Genomic DNA, 24,014 nt, shown 5'->3' with positions numbered 1-24,014 from the left:
GATGTATGAAATAATGAAGTAAATGTCATTTTGTAATTGAAAATTAAATAGTTCTTTCGTATTTTAGATCTTAGAAGATTCGAAGGGGCAGTAAGACTTGAAGTGGGAGTGTGTGTAATGGGAGGGTAGCGAGGAAGATGAAGGGAAAACATTCTAGCTCCTTCCTGTATATAATTATGAGCCATAATCGCTCAACCTATTTTTTTTTTTTTTTGCTTCCATTGGTCTGAGATAAAAATAAATAGATTTTTCCCAAAAATGTATTTCAGGGCACTGTTAGCATCTCATATGGAACCAACATTTGCCAGGTATGTTTTCCCTTGTTTTGATGAGCCAGCTCTGAAGGCAACTTTTAGTATTACAATTATTCATCATTCAAGTTATGTGGCCCTTTCCAACATGCCGAGGCTAGGTAAGTAATGTTTCCTGTCCTCTCACATATATGTATTTTTCTACGTTAATTATATATATATATATGTATATGTATGTATGTATACATATATATCTACATTTACCTCTATAATAGCTTTTAGAGCCAGCCCTGGTGATCTAGTGGTTAAGATTCAGCACTCTCACCGCTGCGACACTGGTTCAATTCCAGGTCAGGGAAAAACACCACCCATCTGTTGGTTGTCATACTGTGGTGGCTGTGTGTTGCTGTGATGCTGAAAGTTCTGCCACTGATATTTCAAATACCAGCAGGGTCACCCATGGTGGACAGGTTTCAGCAGAGCTTGCAGACAAAGACAGACTAGGAAGAAGGTCCTGGCCACCCACTTCCAAAAAATTCGCCATGAAAACCCTATGAATAGCAGCAGAGCATTGTCTGGTACAGTGTTGGAAGGTGAGAGGGTGGTGCAAAAAGACTGGGCAGGGTTCTGCTCTGCTGTACACAGGGTCGCTATGAGTTGCAATCAACATGACAACACTAACAACAGCAACAAAAATAGCTTTTATAGCAGTAGCTTTTCTAGGCAATGTGTTTGTAGCGTATTATCATTAGGGAGAACAGTCACATGGGGTATGTATCAGCAGCCACATCTTGGAGATGGTAAATCCTGATCTTTTGTAGTAGACGCTGGGGCCATTATACTGTTCCTTTACATTGGCAGCCTGTCAGCCCATGAGTTTGGGCTTCAAGTATTGATCATTAGCGATGACAAGCTAGTGGGCTTAGTCTGAATCTGGTGCACAGATGTGTTGTATTTGGTTCACATGACTTTTTTCTTTTGATTGAATTAGTATCCAACTTTTAAAAATTCAGAGATTTCTCATAAAAGTCAAAATTCTTGCATCCTTGGAAACTCAGAACATCTAACAACACTGGGCCTGCAGTTCCTATGTGACAGCAATAGTCACAGCTAAGAAGTGATGGTCAACTTGACGAGTTATTTCAAAGGTAGATATTATTGCTTAGGTTCACAGTAATTTGGACTAAAATCAATTTCCCTAGGTCAGTCTGAAAAAGAAGATGTGAATGGAAGCAAATGGACCGTTACCACCTTCTATACTACACCCCTCATGCCAACTTATTTAGTCGCATTTGTCATATGTGACTGTGACCATGTCAACAGAACCGAAAGGGGCCAGGAGGTGAGTAAGGAAGATTCTGCAGGTGAAGGTACTATTTGGATGGCTGCAGATTGTTCATCCACTCTTTCTGCATCCAGGGGTTATTCCATGTATCCCATCGCCTCCTGGTTCTCGCTCATACTTTTCCCAAGCCCTGTTAAAACCCTTAGTGTGGCTTTGCAGAATGGGACACAACAACTCCCGCTGCAGCTCTATGGAGGGGTCTCTGTGGAAAGGCTGCACATGAAGCCCACTCAACGCAGGTTCTGAGCCCCTCTTCCCGGGCTGTTGCTGCCTTTCAGTGGACAGGAGAGAGTAGGGCCAGCTGTCGCACTAGCACCTTGAAGCTCAGGATTCCCTGCTGTTTACATACCCACACTGTTAATGCAGCCTTGGAGCTGGGCTGGTGCTCAAAGTGTCAGCAATGAGCATGGCACAGGCCCCAAACAACCAAAACGGACACCAGCCGGGACAACTGCTGTGGTCGAAATGGTGCACGCGGGTTAAATGTCACCCCCATCTAGAAGCAGGGCTGCTGAGGTCCGAATCTCGGCATGCAGCACTTCCCCAGAGTGGTATAAAGTAGTGCTCTGTCCTGAAATACCTAGTTTTCACCCAATTATACCCTCATTACATAATAATCCTTTAGAAAATATCAAGGTTATTGTGGCAGCACTTTATATACTGGTTCACTCCCTATACCAGAGTGTGGAGGTAAGTAAGGCCAGTGCCTGAGGCCCAGTTCCTTCTAGTCAGATCGACTTCACGGAGCTGAGGAAAATCAGGCCTTACAGCTGCCTGAAGCTCTCTGCTGGGCTCAAGATCTTCCAGGCTTGTACCATGGACTTGTGGGGACAAGAAAGTTGTGGATGAGCCAAGTCTATCACCAGAGGGAGAATCACTCAAAGGTACTCCTCCTAAGGGTAAATAAATAAAAATGTGTTAGATGCAAACAACAGCTTGTTATTGTCCTCAGCTGTTGGCTTCAGCCCCTGATTTTCCTTATTGAATAATCACTGGTACATCCTTGAATATTCACAGAAAGAACACTGGCCAAGTCAAATGTTCATGACACATTGATAAATCTTCTCAGGCATGATTTGGAAGCACATGCTTTGTACCTGGCAAGAAATGGGCCCAAGAGCTAAGGGGTGACCCAAGGTGACCTGTCAGCATCCACATCTCAAGTGGCTTATTGCTCTCAATCCTGCTGCATTGTGAACAATTCTTATAAAAAGGTCATATCTGTTGCTTCATGAAAGATCACCCTGAAAAGAATGCCAGCTGCCGTAGAAGCAAAGCGGAAATGGAGCATGCCTAAGAAAATGATGTTCTTAGCCAGAAAATAGAATTTTGGGATGAGTTTATCAGTGGAATGTTGCATTTGGCAATGGGTCAGCTCTACAAAGTGAAGGAGTCCACCATATACTCTACAAGGGAACCAGAATGTACTCTTGGAATAGAGTCCAGACTATACAAAAATTGCTCATGAAGTAAGAAATAAAAATTTAGTGAAATTGAATATGTTGTTAATGCAGGGCATGAGGATAAACATAGGAAACATACAACAAGATAGGAAAAAATGTATTTTGAGTAGAATTTAGCACACATGGGTAAAGATATTCATCTCTTAGAGGGTGAGCTCTGCTATGTCTCGGGAGACCTGAGAACACACTGGTGCACCAGGTGGGATTTCAAAGGAAATTTATGGCTGTATCTCCAAAATGTTTCTCACTGGTTTGTGTTCCTTGCTGGCCTGCCAGGGGCCACCTGCCTCTCCTACCCAGCTTGAAATCTCCATTTTTTGCTTCCCGTTTGTCTTATAGAACGGTAGTTTTATAAACTGAAAATTAACATATGAATGTTAATTGTTATTGCCCTTATTTTCCAAAAGGCTTCAGTTGAAATGCAGACATTATCTTCAATGTGGGGAGAAGTGTCTGATCCATAATGTGTGCTTTGGTTTAGCAGTCTTCCTGTTCCCTCAGCAGTTGGGACTGGAGTTGGGGAGGTAAAGTGTAGTTCAAGGGCAGGGCTGAGGCCTAGGCCTCTCTTTCCCAGGATAATGAGGCCTCTGCAGCATGGGGGCAGCTGACAGCAATGAGATCAAAGCAGCAGGCTTCAAAAACAGATGGTTGCGTTTTGTGAAACGGGAGCATTCCTGAAGACTTCACGTAATTCCAGACAAATTTTCCAGCAAACATAAAAGCAAAGTAAGGTGAACATGTTCTTGGAGTGCAACAGTCTGCAAGTATTGTTCTGCTGCTTTTTGTTTCCTTAGCATTTTCTCTAATGTTTTGCAGAGAGCTCTTTCTCAAATTAATGGTACTCACATCAGAACAATTATTTTCACTCCCTCATCTCTAACTTTCGTTCCAGGGTTATTGAGTTTCATGCATGTTCTTTAGCATTAACACCAGCATCTCCATTTAAAAGTGGTTAGATGGTGGTGTTGTAGCGGATAAAATGATTTCATGGTAAAATAATGATAAATGTTAAAACAACAGCAAGTTAGTCACCAAAATCTCACAAATAAGTTCCCAAGTGCCCAAATAATAGCACCATTACTTTCACTTACAGTACACGGCAGGGATTTCTTTTTACCTAGTAACGTGAAAATGTCATAAACAGAGAATATAATTCACTTAATTTAATAACTGTAAAATCATAAGACGTTTGGTGAACTTTCTAAAATTAGGGAAATTAGCCTTATTTCAAATTTTGAAAATAAGATGGGACTATTAATGTTTTCATTAAGAAACCATTTTAAACTTGTATGATTCAAATTTGCTTCATGTGTTCTGTAGGGGAGGAAGACATTTCCTCTGCCCACTCTAGGTCCTTCTGGCTGGGCTATGAATTAAATCCACGTGAGAGAGAATAACAGGAGAAAATTAAACAAAGGTTTATAACATGTATACATGGGAGAGACACAGGGAAACTGAGCAACTTGCCAAAATGGCCGAGGTTCTCATCTTAAATACCACCCTCAGCTAAAGACAAAGGAGGATGTTGGGGGTTGAGGGAGGCAGTTATGGGAGATTACCAGGAAAGTACAGGAAGCAAGAATAAGGTTATCATGCAGATTTACATCCTTGCCTTCCACATTGATAAGAGTTTCTAGAGATAAGGTCATCCCCCCTTCTTCCTGGTACAGAGGGGGACACCTTTACAGATGGAGATTTCCCTTTCAAATCTAGATGTGTCTTACAAAGGTTAACTTCTACTTTTCAGAGTTTCTCTCATGTCTGCAGTTTTTAAAAGTAACCAGCCCAAAATAATCCTCATGCCAAAGAGACATATCTTGGGGTGGCCAATTCCAATCCCCCACAGTACCATACTGTGTAACCCAACTGCCTGTACAAATCTGTTTTGGCTCATTGGAAATATGTCCTAAAGAGGGAATCAAGGGTCCCAGGTGCCTTTTACTCTGACATAGAGTCTACATTTTCTGAGGAGGTAGATACGACTCCAGGAATTATTTTTGAACTATATTTTGAGTTATACTTGTTATTCTAAAAGATTGAAATAACACACTTTCAGAGAAACCACTGTTCACAACCTAGTGAGTAGCCTTCTGGGGTTTTCTCAGTCCATATACACATTTAAACAGTTTAGTACGTAGCTGCTTCTGAAAAGCAAAGGCTTTGGCTCTAGAGCATCAGGGAATTGGAGCAGGGAGGCTGCCACTTTCCAAAATCATTACTGCTTTTCCTAATCACTGCCTAATTGTTTTGATTTAGATAAGCATCTGGGCCCGGAAAGATGCCATCGCCAATGGATATGCAGACTTTGCTTTGAACATCACAGGTCCCATCTTCTCTTTTCTGGAAGACTTATTTAATATTAGTTACCCTCTTCCAAAAACAGGTGAGGTATTTCCCCTTCCAATGCAATTGGTTTTCTTTTATGGGGCCCTGGGTTGAGGTCAAAAGGTATCCAAATGAGCCTCCAAGGACCCATTGTCACCGTTTAGCTGCTATTTCAGAGTTAGCCCCACTGGCCTCTCATTATTATGTCCCACACCTTCCTGAACACACAGAGGCCCATCTGCTCTTTCTCTGTATGGTGCCATGTGTCCAGCACATGTTCAGAGAGCCCTCAGGCTTTAGATCCCTCCTGGGTAGTCACTGACAGCCTCACATCCTCCAGACCCTACCTTCTTTCTTGCATTCTGTCCTTTACTTTCATAACACAAGTGTGCAATGCAATGTTCTGGATCCTTTTAGCAAGCCTGTGTGAGTTACATCAGTTCCCGTTAGTAAGGTTTTGTTAGTTTTAAAAAAAAATTCTTTAGCCATAAGTCAGTGGATAGGACTTGGCGTCCCATCTGTGAAGGTTCATTTAATAAAATTGGAATCATGAGTGAACTTAATATTATCCTCAATAAACTATGTAAATATCTTATCTCTAATAGATGTGTATGGTACGTCCTTAAAATTGTGGGGCACTCAGCTCAGAAAGTTGTTCAGAGTTTTTTCTCTCTAAACTGAGGGTATCATGTAAATGTATTTTGTTTCTCTGACATGTTAGTTGAAATCTTAGAAAAAGTATGCTCTGCCTATACTGGTAGACGGTGGAAGAAGGTGGGGAGTAAATAAATATGTGGGAGCTCAAGCCTCATGAATTCCAGGAAGCCAAGGGCTCTGCAGCTTGAGCCTTCTGGTTAAGGAGGAATGGGGACTGAAGGAATGGGACCCAGCCTTGGTCCACTCAGAGATCCTGGAGGTGATAGCTGTCATATTGGGAGTTGGAGGCAGCAGGAGCCTAGGCATGGAGACCAAGCTTCTGGCACTTCTGTGGTTGGAGGTTCTCAAGATGACCCATGTGTGGCAAGAAAAGTTCCATTTATCTTTATTTAGATGAGAAGTCCAGAGTTATTCTTGATACTTTGTTCATGAAAGCATCTCCTCCGTGCAGTTAGTCACCTCCTTTTTATGTCTACATCCATCCATTTCTTCCCATCCCCCTAGTTCTCCCTAGTTTGCATCACTAACATCTCTGCCATAACAGCCCTCATCTGGTTTCACCTCTAATCTTCTTGCCCCCTCCAATCCATTTTCCACACTGAAGCCAGAGGGATCTTTCCAAAGTAAAGTCTGATCATGTTACTGTCCTCTTTAAAACCTCTTTGTGGCTTCCCATTACCCTGAGGATAAAGTTCAAACTCCATACCCTGTCTTTACAACAGTGCGTCTCTTGCCAATCTCTTGGGGCTTTTGGCAGTCCCTCAGAGTGGGAAGGATGCTCTAGTACTGTCTCTGTCCTATCCTACACTTTCACCTTCCTCTCCTCTTCTTTAGGCTCTGCACATGCGTTTTGCACATCCTGCAATGCCTTTCACCGAACTGGTTGATTCTTGTATTTCTCAACTCAGTGCCACCTCATCCAGGAAGCTTTCCCTGACTCCCTTTCTCATGCTTCCACAGCATCCTGTGCACCCCTGCATTCAAGCCCTTGACCTACTAGATCCTAGTGGTCTTCCCCATTAGGTCAAGGGTAACTTGGGGTCAGGGTCTGGGTTGTCTCTTTGTTTTGTACCCTCAGAGCCTATGACAGCGATTCTCTCATAGTGGTGAATAGTGAACTTTTTTTTGGTGGGGGGAATAAATACATTCAATTAGTTCAGTAATTCCATGTAAATTCTGGCTAAATTATCACCTCCTGGGAGTCAGGGTTGTTTCTGGCATTTTGTTGGTATCCTTCATAGCACCTCAACCAACGTTACTCTATGAACACACACGGGAGGTGCTCAATCAAAATTGTATTTCGATAGAGAGGTGATTAAAATAAGGAGTTTCTTTATTACAGGATGTTTAAGAGACAGATATATTAATGTTTCCTAGTTACTTTAACTCTTGGTTGAGTCACTTAAAAAAATAAAAGCCCCAAAAACCAAACCTTACCTACTAGCATTTCCCACAGATGCGATACTCTTACTCTCAGTGAGTCGAGTGAAAAGCCATTTTGTTTATTTCTCCCATGTTGCTCTTGTAGCTTATCTTCTTGTAGCTTCTCAATGAATTCTAAGTCTTAGAATCTAAACCATGTTTATGTACCTATTGTATAGAACAGCCTTTTTTCTGATGTTGCTTCCATCTTAATTCACTCTGTTTAAAGTCAAAAGTGGACTGAAATATCAAAATATTACAGAGATTGGTAGAGTTGGCTGTTTGAGTTGTTATCAGTTTTGAAAGAATAAGTGGCATGCTGCTTTTAGGAATAAATGTGGGCATGTAAGATTTGCAAGCTTTTAAAATGGCAACTTCCCTTTTAAGTTTTGATTATACTTTTAATTTGTATCAATAGTACAAATTATACATCCAAGCATGATTTGTATTTTTGTAGCAATAAAGCTCAAGTACAGTATAACTCATAAAGCAGTAAAATAATGGCCAGAATCAATGAGAATCTGAGTAAATACTAGTTACCTATGACTTTTCTAGGTGCTCTGTGAATGCAAAAGAAGTAGATGGCTGAGGCTCCGTTCAAGTAGCTGAGTTAGGGAGATAGCTTCTATATGTTAGAAACAAAAGCGAGAAATTACGAAGCAAGAGATAACGTACCAGCTAAGTAAAAGTCTTAAAAGAAAGAGGATTGAGAAGTGGTCATTGGAGTAGCCCAGATATATAAAGAACACCTACAAATAAATAAGAAAAATAAAATAGATAAAACAAATAAAGGATATCTGAATAGATATTTTACAGAAAAGCGAACACGTGGCTAATACGCTTGAGATATTTAACTTCATTAAGTAACCTGAGAAATAAATATCCAAAGCCACAATGAGACACCATTTTATACCTATTCAGTTGTCAAAAAGTAGGCATTCTGACAAATGCCAAGTGTTAGAAAGTGACATTGTCAAAGGGAGTATCAGTTGTTACAACTTTGAAATGTATTTATTATCTTTCAACGTTGATCATTAGAATAACTTAAAACCCAATAATTCCATTTCCAAATATATCCACAAGAGGCATTTGAGCACATATGTACCAGAAGACATGCAAGAGTGTTCATAGCTACACTTTTTACAATAGCTCCAAAATGAAAGCAACCAAAATGGTTATTGATAGGAGAATGGATAAGTTGTGGTTCATTCACACAATGGAAAAGTATATAGCAATGAAAATGAAATGCTTTCTTAAGTTAAAAAAAATACCTAAACAATATCATATCTAAGCATTATGTGTATATATTATAGATATTATAGATATTTTATATCTATAATATATATAAGCAAGGGAATGATAAACACAAAATGTAGTCTAGTGGTGAAACTCTGGAAAAATAGGCTAAAGGATCAGTTGAGAAGGAGCACAGAGAAAGACTACGTCAGCTGTTCTCAAACGTTAGCATGCATTGGAACCCCCTGGAAGGCTTGTTAAAACACAGATTGCTGCTCCTGACCCCTGAGTTTCTGATTTAGTAGGTCTGGGGTTGGTCTCAGAAGTTTCATTTCTAATAAGTTTCCAGGTGGTAGTGATGCTGCTGGTCTGCAAATCACAGTAAGAGTTATTAGTAATATTCTAAATTAGGGGTTGGCAAACTATCAAATCCGGCCCATTGCCCATTTTTGTATGGCCCATGAGCTAAGAATGGTTTTTACATTTTTCAACAGTTGAAAAAGATCAAAAGAAGAATAATATTTTGTGACATATTATATGCTAGAGTTGAAGATGCAACAGAAAACATGTAGCCCACAAAGCCAAAAATATTTACTCTCTGGCCCTTTACAGGAAAAGTTTGCCAACTCCTGTTCTAAAGTATAAGTGCAGATTTATGGGTATTTATACTATTTTAAAATAATGAGTTAATCATTAAAATAAAACTGGGTCATGTGTGAACCAATAATGATGGTTTATCAAGAAACAAGAATTTTGTTTATTCCAATTCTGTGCATCTGAAGTGTACAAAAAAATAATTTTTTAAAAATACTTATCAGGTTATCAGGTTAGTCTGAAATGACTTCTTAGAATTGGGGAGACTGGACCACAAGTATTGGTGGCATTCATAGATTGAGCAGAGGATTTCCTGGGAAACCAAACAGCTTGAGCAGAGAAAGGCTCAGTGGTTGCAGAGAACAACAGTGTTTGTCTTGAGCAGAGCAGAGGAGTTTTTTGTGAGAAAAGTGGGTGGGTTTGTGGGTGGGATGGGTGTGGGTGAAGGAAAAGGAAGGCTAGAAGAATGGGAAACTTAGGCTAAGGCAACTAAATACGCCCAAAGTTAATAGAGCATTAACTGGTGGAGGCCACGTAGTAACCTGGGTAGGCTTTACTACACACTGTCAACTTCAACCATGTGTAAAGTCAACTTAAATTATTGAACATAGCACAGTGTAGAACATTCATTAGGCAAATGTAGCATGGATTATAAGAACAATATTTCTTTCATTAACAAAAGACCATAGAAACGTTTATTGTTCTTCTAGCTATAAAGGTAATAAATGATCACACGACAGAAAATCGTGGAAAAATAAGGAAAAGCACAAAAAAAGAGAAGAAAAATCTCCTGAAATGCTACTATGCAGAGATAACCAAGGCTAACATTTGGCGTATATTGTCCCAATGTCTGTTTTAGTCCCACTCTCTGTGTTTGTCTATTTTCTTCTTTGTTTTTAACAAAGATGGCACCATAGAGTTGACATTGTTCTTTGAATGGCTTTTTAATTTTTTTAGCTTAACAGCATGTAGCAACATGATCCAGATAACTAAATGTTGTTTTTTATTGCCATTTTTAAGACATAGAATACCTACATATCAATTCGACAAAATATTTAATTCTCAGTGGTTGAACATTTGGACTGATTCTACCATTTTGACGGTGGAGGGGGGGCTACTTTTAAAATGCTAAAGAAAACCCTTATAATGAAATGTTTACAAATATCCATGCTATTTGCCTGGGTACAAATTCCAAAAGTCAAAGAGTAGGAAATTAATTTTTTTATTGTGGTAACATTGGTTTATAACATTATATAAATTTCCAGTGTGCATCATTATATTTCAATTTCTGTGGAGACTCCCTCATGTTCACCACCCAAGACTAATTACCGTCCATCACCATAGGCGTGTGCCTTGTCACCCCATTTGCCCTCCTCCCTCTCCTATTCCCTTTTGGGAACCATTAATCTAATCTCTATATGTGTCTGTTTCTTTGTTGTTTTTGTTTTTATCTTCTACTTATAAGTGAAATCATGCAGTTCTTGACTTTCTCTATCTGACTTATTTTGCTTAGCATAATACCCTCAAGGTCCATCCATGTTGTTACAAATGGCACAATTTTGTCTTTTTTTATGGCTGAGTAGTATCACATTGTATATATATATATATATATATATACACACACACACACACACACACACACACACACCAGATCTTCTTTATCTATTGGTCCTTTGAGGAGCACTTAGATTGTTTCCAAGTCTTGGCTATTGTGAATAATACTGTGATGAACATAGGGGTGCATAAATCTCTTTGAATTGTTGATTTCATGTGCTTTGGATAAATACCCAGTAGTGGGATAGCTGGATCATATGGTATTTCTGTTGTTAATTTTTTGAGAAATCTCCATACTGTTTTCCATAATGGTTGCACCAGTTTGCATTCCCACCAGCAGTGTATAAGGGTTCCCTTTTCTCCACATCCTCTCCAAAGCTTGTTTTTTCTTGTCTTGCTAATTTAGCCGTTTTGATGGGTGTGAGATGATACTTCATTGTAGTTCCTATTTGCATTTCCTTAATAATTAGTGATATGGAACATCTTTTCATGTGCCTGCTGGCCATCTGTATATTTTCTTTGGAAAAAATGTCTGTTCAGATCCTCTGCCCATTTTTTTTTTAAAGATCAGCACCTGAGCTAACATCTGTTGCCAATCTTCCCCTTTTTTTTTCCTTCTTCTCCCCGAAGCCCCCCAGTACACACTTGTATATTCTAGTTGCAGGTCCTTCTGGTTGTGCTATTTGGGATGCCCGCTCAGCATGGCTGAATGAGTGATGCCATGTCCATGCCCAGGATCTGAACCAGTGAAACGCTGGGCCACAGAAGCAGAGGGTGCAAACTTAACCACTCGGCCATGGGGCCGGCCCCTCTGCCCATTTTTTGATCAGGTTGTTTGGTTCTTTGTTGTTGAGCTCTATGAATTCTTTATATATTTTAGAAATTAACCCCTTGTTGGATATATGATTTGCAAATATTTTCTCCCAGTTAGTGGGAGAAGTCTTTTCATTAGTTCATGATTTCCTTTGCTGTACAAAAGCTTTTTAGTCTGACATAGTCCTATTTGTTTATTTTTTCTTTTGTTTCTCTTGCCTGAGTAGACACAGTATTCGAAAAGATACTGCTAAGACTGACATCAAAGTGTACTGCCTATATTTTCTTCTAGGAGTTTTATGGGGTTTCAGACCTTTAATCCATTTTGAGTTAATTTTTGGTATGGTGTAAGATAATGGCCTACTTTCACTCTTGCACGTGGCTGTCCTGTTTTCCCAGCATCATTTATTGAAGAGAGTTTCCTTTCTCTATTGTATATTCTTGGCTCCCTTGTTGAAAATTACCATAGATGTGTGGGTTTATTTTTGGGCTCTCTATTCTGTTCTATTGATCTGTGTGTCTGTTTCTGTGCTGTCTTGATTACTATAGGTTTGTAGTATATTTTGAACTAATGGAGTATGATACCTCCAGCTTTGTTCTTTTTTCTTAGGATTTCTTTGGCTATTTGGGCTCTTTCATTGTTCCATATAAATTTTAGGATCGTTTGTCCTATTTCTGTGAAAACTGTCATTGGAACTTTGATAGAGATTACATTGAATCTGTAGATGGCTTTAGGAAGTGTGGAGATTTTAACTACATTAATTCTTCCAATCCATGAGCACAGAATATCTTTCCATTTCTTTGTGTCTTTGATTTCTTTCAGCAATGTTTTATAGTTTTCAGTGTACACTTCTTTGGTTAAATTTACTCCTGGGTATTTTACTCTTTTTGTTGCAATTGTAAATGGAATTGTATTCTTAATTTCTCTTTCTGACATTTCATTGTTAGTGTATAGAAACACAACTGACTTTTGTATGTTGATTTTGTATCCTGCAACTTTACTGTATTCACTTATTATTTCTAATAGTGTTTTAGTGGATTCTTTAGGATTTTGTATATATAAAAACATGTCATCCACAAATAATGACAATTTTACTTCTTCCTTTCCAATTTGGATCCCTTTTATTTCTTTTTCTTGCCTGATTGCTCTGGCTAGGATTTCTAGTGCTATTGTAAATGTGTGGTGAAAGTGGGCATCCTTGTCTGGTTCCTGTTCTTAAAGGGACAGTTTTCAGGTTTTCACCAGTGAGCATGATATTAGCTGTGAATTTGTCATATACGGCCTTTATTATGTTGAGTTACTTTCCTTCCATACCCATTTTATTCAGAGTTTTTATCATAAATGGATGCTGTATCTTGTTGAATGTTTTCTCCACAACTGTTGAGATGATCATGTGATTTTTATTCTTCATTTTATTGATGTGGTGTATCATGTTGATTGATTTGCAGATGTTGAACCATCCCTGCATCCCTGGAATAAATCTTACTTGATCATGGTGTATGATATTTTTAATGTATTGTTGTGTTCTATTTGCTAGTATCTTGTTGAGGATTTTTGCATCTATATTCATCAGTGATATTGGCCTGTAATTTTTTGTGTGTTTGTTGTTCTAGCCTGGTTTGAAAATCAGGATAATGTTGGCTTTGTAGATTGAGTTAGGAAGCTTCCCCTCCTCTTGAAGTCTTCGAAAGAGTTTGAGAAGGATAGGTATTAAGTCTTTGAATGATAGAATTCACTTAGGAAGCCATCTGGTCTTGGACTTTTGTTTAGGGGAAGGTTTTTGATTACTGTTTCAATCTCTTTCCTGGTGATTGATCTACTCAAATTTTCTTCTCTTCTCTATCTCAAATTTCTTTTTTCCTGTGAGGAAGATTGACCCTGAGCTGACATCTTTTGCCAATCTTCCTCTTTTTGCTTGAGGAACATTGTCGCTGAGCTAACATCTATGCCAATCTTCCTCTATTTTGTATGTGGGATGCTGCCACAGCATGGCTTGATAAGTGGTGCTGGGTCCATGCCCAGTATCCAAACCTGTGAACTCTGGGCTGCCAAAGCAGAGTGCTGAACTTAACCACCATGCCACCAGGCCAGCCCCTCAAATTTCTTTTTGATTCAGTTTTTGAAGGTTGTATGATTCTAAGAATTTATCCGTTTCTTCTTGATTATCCAATTTGTTGGCAAATAGCTTTTCATAGTATTCTCTTATAATCCTTTATATTTCTGAGGTATCCATTATAATTTCTCCTCTTGCATTTCTGATTTTGTTTATTTGAGCCTTCCCTCTTTTTTCTTGGTGAGTCTAGTTAAAGGTTTGTCAATTTTGTTTATCTTTTCAAAGAACCAACTCTTAGTTTCATTGATTTTTTTCTATTGTTTTTTCAGTCTCTATTTCATTTCTTTCTGCTCTGATTTTTATTATTTCCTTCCTTCTACTGATTTGGGGCTTGTTTGTTCTTTTTTCCAGTTTCTTTAGGTGCACTGTTAGATTGTTTATTTGAAATTTTTCTTTCTTTTGAGGTAAGCCTGTATTGCTATGAACTTCTCTCAGTATTGCTTGTACTATATCCCATAAATTTTGGCATGATGTATTTTCATTTTCATTTGTCACCAAGTACTTTTTGATTTCTCCTTTGATTTCTTCATTGACCCAATTGTTGTTCAGTAGCATTTTGTTTAATCTCTACATATTTGTAATTTTTCCAGTTTTCTTCTTGTAGTTGATTTCTAGTTTCATACTGTTGTGGTTAGAAAAGATGTTTGGTATTAATTTAATCTTCTTAAATTATTGAGACTTGTTTTATGGCCCAATATGTGATCTATCCTGGAGAATGTTCCATGTACTTTTGAAAGGAATATGTATTTTGTAGTTTTTGGATGGAATGTTCTGTATATATCCACTAAGTCCATCTAGTCTAATGCGCCATTTAAGGCCAATGTTTCCTTATTGATCTTCCTTATGGATGATCTATCCATTGATGTAAGTGGAGTGTTAAAGTTCCCTACTATTATTGTGTTACTTGCTATTTCTCCTTTTATGTCTGTTAATAATTGCTTTGTATATTTAGAAGCTCCTGTGCTGGGTGCACAGATATTTACAAGTGTTATGTCCTCTTGTTGGATTGTTCCCTTTATCGTTATGCAATGCCCTTCTTTGTCTCTTGATGCAGTTTTTGTTTTAAGGTCTATTTTGTCTGATACAAATATTGCTACCCCCAGCTTTCTTTTCATTGCCACTTGCATGGAGTATCTTTTTGCATCCCTTCACTTTCAGTTTCTGAGTGTTTTTAGGTTTGAAGTGTGTCTTTTATGTGCCACATATATATGGGTCTTGCTTTCTTATCCATTCAGCCACCCAATGTCTTTTGATTGGAGCATTTAATTCATTGACATTTAAAGTAGCTATTGATAAATATGTACTTATTGCCATTTTGTTACTTTTTTCTGGATGTTTTAGTAGTTCTTCTCTGATCTTTTCTTCTCTTGCTCTCTTCCTTTGTGATTCGATGTTTTTCTTTAGTATTATGTTTGGATTCTTTTCTCTTAATTTTTTGTGCATTTATAACAAGTTTCTGGTTTGTGATTTCCATGAGGTTTATATATAATAACCTACATACATAGCAATCTCTATTAAGTTGATGATCTCTTAAGTTTGACTTCTTACTAAAAGCCCTACACTTTTACTCCACTCCTCCCACATTTTATGCTTTTGATATCACATTTAACCTCTTTGTGTGTGTGTGTGTGTGTGTCCTTTAACTTCTCATCTTGGAGGTAGATATTTTTAGTACTTTTGTCTTTTGGCTTCATATTGGCTTGTAAGTGGTTGATCTGCTACCTTTACTGTATATTTGCTTTTCTAGCGATTTTTTTCTTTGCTAATTTTCATATTTCTATGTGTGGTCTTTTCTTTTCCACTTAAGTCCCTTTAACATTTCTTGTAAGGCTTATTTATTGATAATAAACTCCTTTAATTTGTACTTGTCTGGGAAACTCTTTATCTCTCCTTCCATTTTGAATGATAACCTTGCCAGGTAGAGTGTACTTGGCTTTAGGGTTTTTTTCCTTTCAGCATTTTGAATATATCATGCCATATTGGGCCACTCCTTTCTAGCCTGTAAGGTTTCTGCTGAGAAGTCAGCTGATAGCCTTATGGGGTTTCCTTTGTATGTCACATGTTGCATTTCTCTGATAGCTTTTAGGATTCTCTCTTTATCTTTAATTCTTGACATTTTAATTATAATGTGTCTTGATGTAGGCCTCTTTGGATTCATCTTGTTTGATGCTCTCTGTGCTTCTTATACCTGGATGTCTGTTCTTTTACTTAGGTTAGGAAAGTTTTCAGCTATTATTTCTTCAGACAGGTTCTCTGCCCTTTTGTCTCTCTCTTCTCCTTCTGAGACACCTGTAATATGGATGTTAGTGTGCTTGATGTTGTCCCAGAGTTACCTTAGACTGTCCGTGTTCTTTTTAATTATTTTTTCTTTTTTCTGTTCACTTTGGGTGATTTCCTCTACTCTTTTGTCAAGCTCACTGATCCATTCTTCTGCGTCATCTACTCTGCTGTTGATTCCCTCTGGTTAATTTTTCATTTCCATTATTATATTCTTCAGTTCTGATTGGTTGTTTTTTTATATTTTCCAATTCTTTGTTGAATTTCTCACTGTGTTCATCTTTTCTTCTCCCAAGATCAGTGAGCATCCTTATGACTGTTAGTTTGTACTCTTTATCAGGTAGATTGTTTATCTCTTTTTCGTTTAGTTCTTTTTCTGAGAATGTGTCCTGTTCCCTTACTTGGAACATATTCCTTTGTCTCTTCATTTTTCCTCCTTCTCTGTGCTTTTATCTGTGTATGAGGTAGATCAGCTATGTCTCCCAATCTAGGAGATGTGGCCTTATGTAAGGGATGCCTTATGGGGCCTAGCAATGTGCTTCCTTCTCATCACCAGTTCCAAATGTTCCAAGAGTGTCCCTTGTGTGGGCTACGTGTGCCCTTCTGTTGTGGCAGGGTTGTTCTTGCTGCAGGCACATGGGTTAGGCTAGACTGGGCCCCCTGGCCAGCTGGTTGTAAGACTCAGCCACACGTGGCTGCTACAGTCACTTTAGTCATTTTATTGGGCAGGGGGAGCCCCAGCATGGCTGGCTACAAGGTCTAATAGCACATACCTGCTTCTGTTTTCCTGTTAAGTGAGTAGGCCCCCAGGGTGGCTGGTTGCTAGGCTTAGGAGCTCACAATTACTGTAGGCCTCTGGCCTGCAAGGCTGTTGTCAGCTGTCTCAGGATTGTAGCTTTGTGGGTCCTGCCCCAAGCTTGACAGCACACAATTGTTTCTGGTATTGGAAGGTGAGGCAGATCCCCTATAAGGCTATTTCAGATGGCCAGTGGCACAAGTCTGTTGCAGCTGATCCACCCCACTGCTCACAGGTCCACACACCCCACCAACACACTCCTGTCTGATGTGCATGCCCTGTCCCACCAAGGCAGACCTTCCAGCCCTGCTGTAAATGTCCCACACCCTCCACCTACACAGGCCAACAAATTCCCTGCAGGCTTGCTGATGGGTGGGGCCAGTCCGTAGGGCAGGCTGCCTACCCTGGCTGAGCTGGATTAAATTGGTGGGCAGGGAAAAACTCTGGGCTAACAGGCCAGAGGAAGAAATCCAATGGTGTCTGCCAGCATCTGTGTCAGCACTCATGTACTAGGTCAGAATAATGGCTGTTGCCAGTGTCTCCTCCCTGGGGAGGTGAGCCCAGCCACCTTCTACCTCTCTGAGATGTACTCAGAGCTTATCAGATTAGTCTCTTCTACCAAAGGACTATGTGCCTTTCTTTCTGGTGATTTTGTGTTGATTTCCAGAACGGGCGAATCTGTGTTGGGGCCCTTTGCTTAAGAGCAGACTTTTCTTTCTCTTTTGTTCAGTAGCTTTTCTGGGAGCATTCCCCATTGGTTTTAATAGCCAGCAAAGCCAGGTATTAAGGCACTCATCTTGGTCGTGCTGAATTCAAAGGCATAGCTCTCCCTCTCAGATCCTCTGCTTCTGCAGGAAAAGTTTAGCATCTTAAGATTGTTCCTGGCTATGAAGCGCCATGGCTTGAATGTGGTTTTTCCCTCAGCAGACGATGTTTCTGCCTCTTCTACCTCTGTCAGTGTTGTTCCCTGTTGTCGGGGCTCTTTTTATCCAGTTTCCAGTTCTCTCTCAGAGATAATTGTTCCACAGGTAGTTGTAGATTTGTTGTGTTCATGGGAGGAGGTGAGTTCAGAGTCCTATGCCACCATCTTCCCAGCATTCCCTGAAGTTGAACATTTTAAATGCGTTTTGACTGTTTGAATTATTTAGTGAATTTCTCACATTTTTGTTTTTTCTTTTTGATTTGCCAGAGTTCTTTAAATACTGAAAAAGTATTGTCTAGTTGCGATAGATGCTGCAAATATTTTTCCCAGTTTGTGCTTTGCCTTTCAAAGTTGTTTGTGATGTCTTTTGATGAACTAAAATATTTAATTTTAAATAGACTTTATTTTTTAGAGCAGTTTTAGCTTTACAGAAAAATTGGCAGAAAGTGTAGCATTCCCATATACCTTCTCTCCCTACCCCCACTCCTCCCCTCCCTCCAGTTTCTGCTATTGTTAACATCTTGCATTAGTATGGTACATTTGTTACAATTAATGAACCAATATTGATACATTATTACTAACTGAAGTCCAAAGTTTACATTAGGGTTCACTGTTTGTATGGTACAGTTTTATGAGTTTTGACAAATGTATAATACATGTATCCAACATTTCAGTATCACACAGAATAGTTTCACTCCCATAAAAGTCCCCTGTGCTCCACCTATTCATTCTCCTGCTTTCTCCCAAGTCCCTGAAAACCACTTATCTTTTTATTATCTCTGTAGTTTTGCCTTTTCCATAATGATATATAGTTGGAATCATACTGTGTGTAGCTTTTCTAGACTGGCTTCTTTCACTTAGTAATATACATTTAAGGTTTCTCCATGGCCTTTCATAGCTTGATAGCTCATTTCTTCTTATCACTGAGTAATACTCTATTGTATGGATATACCATGACTTGTTTATCCATTCACCAATTGAAGGACATCTTGATTGCTTCCCATTTGTGGCAATTATAAATAAAGATGCTATAAACATTTGTCTGCAGGCTTTTGTGTGGACATAAGTTTTCAATTCATTTGAGTAAATACCTAAGAGCTCAGCTGCTAGACTATATGGTCAACCTGTGTTTAACTTTATAAGAAACTGCCACAGTCTCTTCCAAAGTGGCTATACGATTTTGCATTCCCACCAGCAGTGAATGAGAGTTCCTGTTGTTCCACATCGTTTCCAGCATTTGGTGTTGTGTTTTGAATTTTGGATGTGGAGTAGTATCTTATTGTTTTAATTTGCAATTTCCTAATGACATATGATATTGAGCATCTTTTCATATCATATGCTTATTTGCCATTTGTATGCCTTCTTTAGTGAATTACCTATTTAGATCTTTTGCCAATTTTGTAGAGTTGTTTATTTTCTTATTGTTGAGTTTTAAGAGTTCTTCGTATATTTTGTATATACGTCTTTTATCAAAAGTATTTGATTTTTATATAGTCAAAATAATTTATTTTCTGGCTTCTGTCTTTGATACCAGTCTTTAAAGCCTTCTCTCCCTTCAGGCTATTAACAGTCACTTGCATTTTCTTTCAGTAATTTTATGATTTCATTTTGAGAAATTTATATCTGGAAATCTCAAATTTTTCAGAAGAGATGATTTCATTTTTCCCTCCATTTAAATCCACTTAGATATAATTGCCTTGCCTACTTTTGACAAACGTGCAATGGAAAATTGGGGACTACTGATGTTCGATGAGTCATTATTGTTGCTGCAACCAGAGGATCAGCTAACAGAAAAGAAGACTGTCATCTCCTCCATTGTCTCCCATGAGATCGGACATCAGGCATGTGGTAAAATGTTTTCTCTTATTTACATGGAGATATTCTCCAGCTGCTCTACCAAAAATAGCAAAAACAAAAAATGCTGCGGTATACCAAATTTTTAAAAATTATTCAAAAAGTGGGACAGTGAGTAAAAACAAGGAAGGATGTATGTAATCAAATCCTCGGTGGATTTGAGCTATTGGGTTTGGATCATAGTGATGAGAACTTGCAGTCCATTCGAGGGTCAGGTATTTACATCCAAAGATTAACTTTTCTCCACAAAGTCCTCTTAAGAAAACGTAAGCCAAGCAGAGCTTTGATGATTTGTTTTCATTCCATCTTAAGATAAGGGATATTGTGGGGTTGACATATGGCCGAGTGGTTAAGTTCACATGCTCCTGCTTCGGCAGCCCAGGGTTTCACCAGTTCCCATCCTGGGTGTGAACCTAGCACCTTGCATCAGGCCATGCTGGGGCAGCATCCCACATAGCAGAACTAGAAGGACCTACCACTAGAAGATACAGCTATGTACTGGGGGACTTTGGGTAGAAGAAGAAGAAGAAGAAAAAGATTGGCAACAGTTGTTAGCCCAGGACCAATCTCCAAAAGAAAAAAAAGATAAGGGATATTGTAAAATGTCACTGAAAGATATCCACACTTCGTCAAGATTGTGATAAACTTGGATTTTTTTTGTTCTTTTTGGAGAGAGGTTAAAAGGATGTAGGCAATATTAGTGTCAGTGAGATGAGCAGTAATTAATCCTTGAGCTGCATCCCAAAAGGCGCTATAAAGAAGAATTCAGTTCATTAGATCTGTATGCTTTCATGTTGTGACTTCAGAAGTTAAGTTTTTTGATTTGATGGAGATTCTCACATCTGTATTTTGACCTCCACTCCATTAATACAAGTTTGTCAAGAAAGAAATCTCCAAACTGTGAAGTGATCTTCTTCTTGTGTGGGTCCGTAAGAAGTTTTGGGAAAGAGTGATTTACTGGGATTGAATAACACCCTATTACACAGTCAACACACACTTTCACAAGTTTTGAGCAGTCACCCAAAGTGTCATTTTTTGTTAGAGCCTAAGTAACATGTCATTTGGAATATAAGCGCTGTTAGTACAGCACAGTTGTTATAAGAATTTGGTTAAATACCAGGATGTGGATTTGTTAGTTTTGGAAATTATTGTGTTTTTCTTTCCTGATTCAATTCATCATCTGTTTGACACTTTCTCTCTGTTAAGCTCAAATAGAAAATAATTATAGCTGGACCACTTAGCAGAACATATGATTATTTGAGTGATTTGTGCATAATGCACATCAAATCATGTTCTTAAAACATCATAACTTCGTCCAGCGAAATCCTGACGTAGTCTGTTTAGTGTATAAGATGCTGTAATTAGTAGGTGTTAAACGAACATTCAAGACTTCTGCTTTTTTAATTTAACATAACTTTTGGGCAAAGTGGACAGTTTAAGAAATGCTGCTTTAGCTTACCTTATTTTTGAACATCACAGTTTTAAAACAAAAATTACTCTCAATCATTGGCTGGGAAGTAATTACTTCAGAGAAATGCATCACTGATATCTCTTCATGTTAAAACAGCAACATGCTTTTTGGCATCTTCTTTTCAAGTTTTATTATTGATGGCAAATAAAGTTTAATGATGTCTTTCACCTCACATTTATTTAACATGCAATTACAGTAAATATTACTTAAATTTAAGGGAGCTCTTTTTTTTCCAATCTCCAAAAGTGGTTTGGAAACATGGTTACCATGGCTTGGTGGAACAACCTCTGGCTCAATGAGGGTTTTGCATCTTATTTTGAGTTTGAAATAATTAACCACTTCAATCCTAAATTCCCAAGAGTAAGTATTCTGTTAAATTTATTTATAATTTTTTCTCCTAATTATAAAAGTAATGCATATTCATTGTTGAAAATATATAATACAGAAAAAAATGCATGGAATATTAAATTATCTGTAATCCCAGAGATGATCAGTGTTATCTTTTGAAGTGTTTTCTTTTTCCATGGTTTTACTTATTGTAAATATTCATAAAAGTGGGACTTACGCAGAAATATGTAACATCTTTTCTACTTCATATTATATCAAAAGCATTTCCATAAATCATTAAATGATTTTTGAAAACAAGATTTTTAAGATTTTTTAAGAACCTAATGTTTTATTATATCACCTTATAAGGTATGTGTATATTATCTTTCCCTATTGTTAGATTTTAGATTATTTTAACTTATTCCTATCTAAACTAAATTTTAAAGCAGTTAAAATCAGTAGTCTATCACTTTAATGATAAGTAGTATGCTATATTATATAAGTATTGTATATTATATTTTATAAAATAGAGCTGATATTATATGCATATTATAGCTGATATTATGTTCTCCCCTCTGAAGTTCCTATCTCCCATCACCTCTCTTGCTCCGGACTGCTCTGCCTGGTGCTGTTTGCTGGCTCCTGCCTCGTCTCCCCTCCCAAGTGTTTCTAGGGCTCGATTCTTGGCCGCCTCCTCTTCTCCCTACACCCACCCGTTCAAAGAGAGTATTGATATTTGAAATGCTGATTTCCACTAGCCAGATATTCCTTACAGGCCAAATTTATTCACTTTGAAGGAGATTCTAAGATTATGTTCCTTCTATTATATCAGTAGTAAAATTTCCCTTCTTTTATGAAAGGATGGTGATAGGAGAGAGATGATATTTGTCTTGGCCCCACAGAAACTTTAAAAAAAAATGTTTTTCCATCTGTTTATGAAATCAGTTTCTGGGAAGCACTCATGTAGCAGCCTTTTAATGCCCCAGTTTCATGCCACCCTCCCTACCCTTTGCAGACATCCTATCAAACGCCCATCACCCTGCCGTCCAGCCGCTCTGCAGTGCCTCTGCTCTTCCTCCCCTGGATTGGACATTGTTATATAGATCATGGGAATGAAGTATTGACAGGTTAAGTGACTTTCCCAAGGTCATTTGCTTGATGGAGTCAGAACTGTGATTATAACCACGTTGTCTGGGTCTAGTCTGATGATGAGGATCACGATGACGATAACAAAAGTAATACTGTATTGGTAACAACAATTTACCATTCACTGAATATTTAGGTCTTAAGTGCCAGGTGGTATGAGTTCTATACATACATCATCTTACTCAATCCTCGAAACAATCATATGAGCATAGTTGTTATTTTTTCCATTTTATAGTTGAGAAACTGAGGCATAGAAGCATTAAGTTTTTTAAGGTCTCTCAGTTATTAAACATCAGAGATGAGATTCAATTCCAGGTTTTTCTGTCTGCAAAGCCCATGCCTTTAACCACTGTGCTCTACAGAGAAAACACCTGGCAATGTAATTATTCTCAAGGAGCTAATCGGGAGTGTGTGTGTGTTCATTATATGACTCTTTTCATATATATAAACTTTATATACATACAGTAAATCTTAGTTGTCTTCAAAAGTCCTTTCCATATACTCTGTACTTACAGAATTGTTTATACCTCTTTTTTATGAAATAGAATCTACACATGGTTGGTGTCTTCTATAACTGATTTTGAATGCATTTGGTTGTATCCCAAATTAACTTTGTGCTTAGAGTCCATTAGGAAAAATTTCCATTCGCATAAAACAATTAGAGTCCCCTCTATGTTCTTAATTGAATAGAATATATTGTTAACGTTAATCAATTACCTCTCAGTGCAACTAAAATGGCTAAGATATTATCACATCTGGGAAAACTTGGTGAAAACGTATTATTGGTATTTTTGAAACTAAAACGGTAAGATTAGCCCTTTTTTGTACCATTTAGTTATTTCTTTTTATCATTGGTTTCTTACTCACTCTTTTCTGTGTCTACATTTCTCAATCACTTGCAGAGCTAAGTGAATATAACCCTTGCCAGAAGAGTATCGGATCCTGGCACCTGAGAAAAAGTGCCCCAAGCTTTCTGTTTTAAAAGCTTGAGACCTGTTTCATTGATCTTTGAGAGATCAAGAACTTTGGCTTCCTTTGAACTAGGGAATCAAAGAACCATATGCAGAAACACAATTCTATTTTTTCTATTTCTTGGTCTAATTTTCAGCTGAAAGTCATTAAAACATGAAATGAATGGGTCATGGTCAAGAATTCAGAATATTAAGGACCAATTGGTTTTTTGTTCTCTGAAGCTCCAGCTCTGACATTGCCACTCACTGACTCTTCTCTATCTCTCTTCTTCTGCCTGGTCCAGGGAAGCAGCAGAGTTGGGGGAAGGGAAGGGCACATATGGACCTTGCAGCCAGTCAGATCTTGTTCTGTTTTTATGATCATTTTAAGTGGAGGCAAGCAGTTGCACACCTCTGAGCTTTAGTTCCTCATCTGTAAAATAAGTTTCGTGCAGTCATTCAACAGATTATGGAGTATCCACTAGATATCATTGTGA

At 38.2% G+C, this 24,014-nt stretch overlaps 1 protein-coding gene across 3 annotated transcripts in view; it reads left to right on the top strand.

Moving 5' to 3' along the window:
• Window positions 1–24,014, top strand: part of LVRN (laeverin) — a 78,006-nt gene that overhangs the window by 24,279 nt on the left and 29,713 nt on the right. For all 3 annotated transcript variants that reach the window (XM_023617838.2, XM_070233223.1, XM_070233224.1), the window contains exons 2-6: window positions 270–412; window positions 1,454–1,593; window positions 5,316–5,442; window positions 19,456–19,610; window positions 21,341–21,454. In XM_023617838.2, the coding sequence (XP_023473606.1) occupies window positions 270–412; window positions 1,454–1,593; window positions 5,316–5,442; window positions 19,456–19,610; window positions 21,341–21,454 (679 nt within the window). The remainder of the gene's footprint in view (window positions 1–269; window positions 413–1,453; window positions 1,594–5,315; window positions 5,443–19,455; window positions 19,611–21,340; window positions 21,455–24,014) is intronic.

This window comes from Equus caballus, chromosome 14 (assembly GCF_041296265.1).
Source record: "Equus caballus isolate H_3958 breed thoroughbred chromosome 14, TB-T2T, whole genome shotgun sequence".
In the NCBI taxonomy this organism is placed as follows: Eukaryota; Metazoa; Chordata; class Mammalia; order Perissodactyla; family Equidae; genus Equus; species Equus caballus.
Note: the sequence above shows the minus strand (reverse complement) of the source record. Positions and strands in the feature narration are given on the sequence as shown.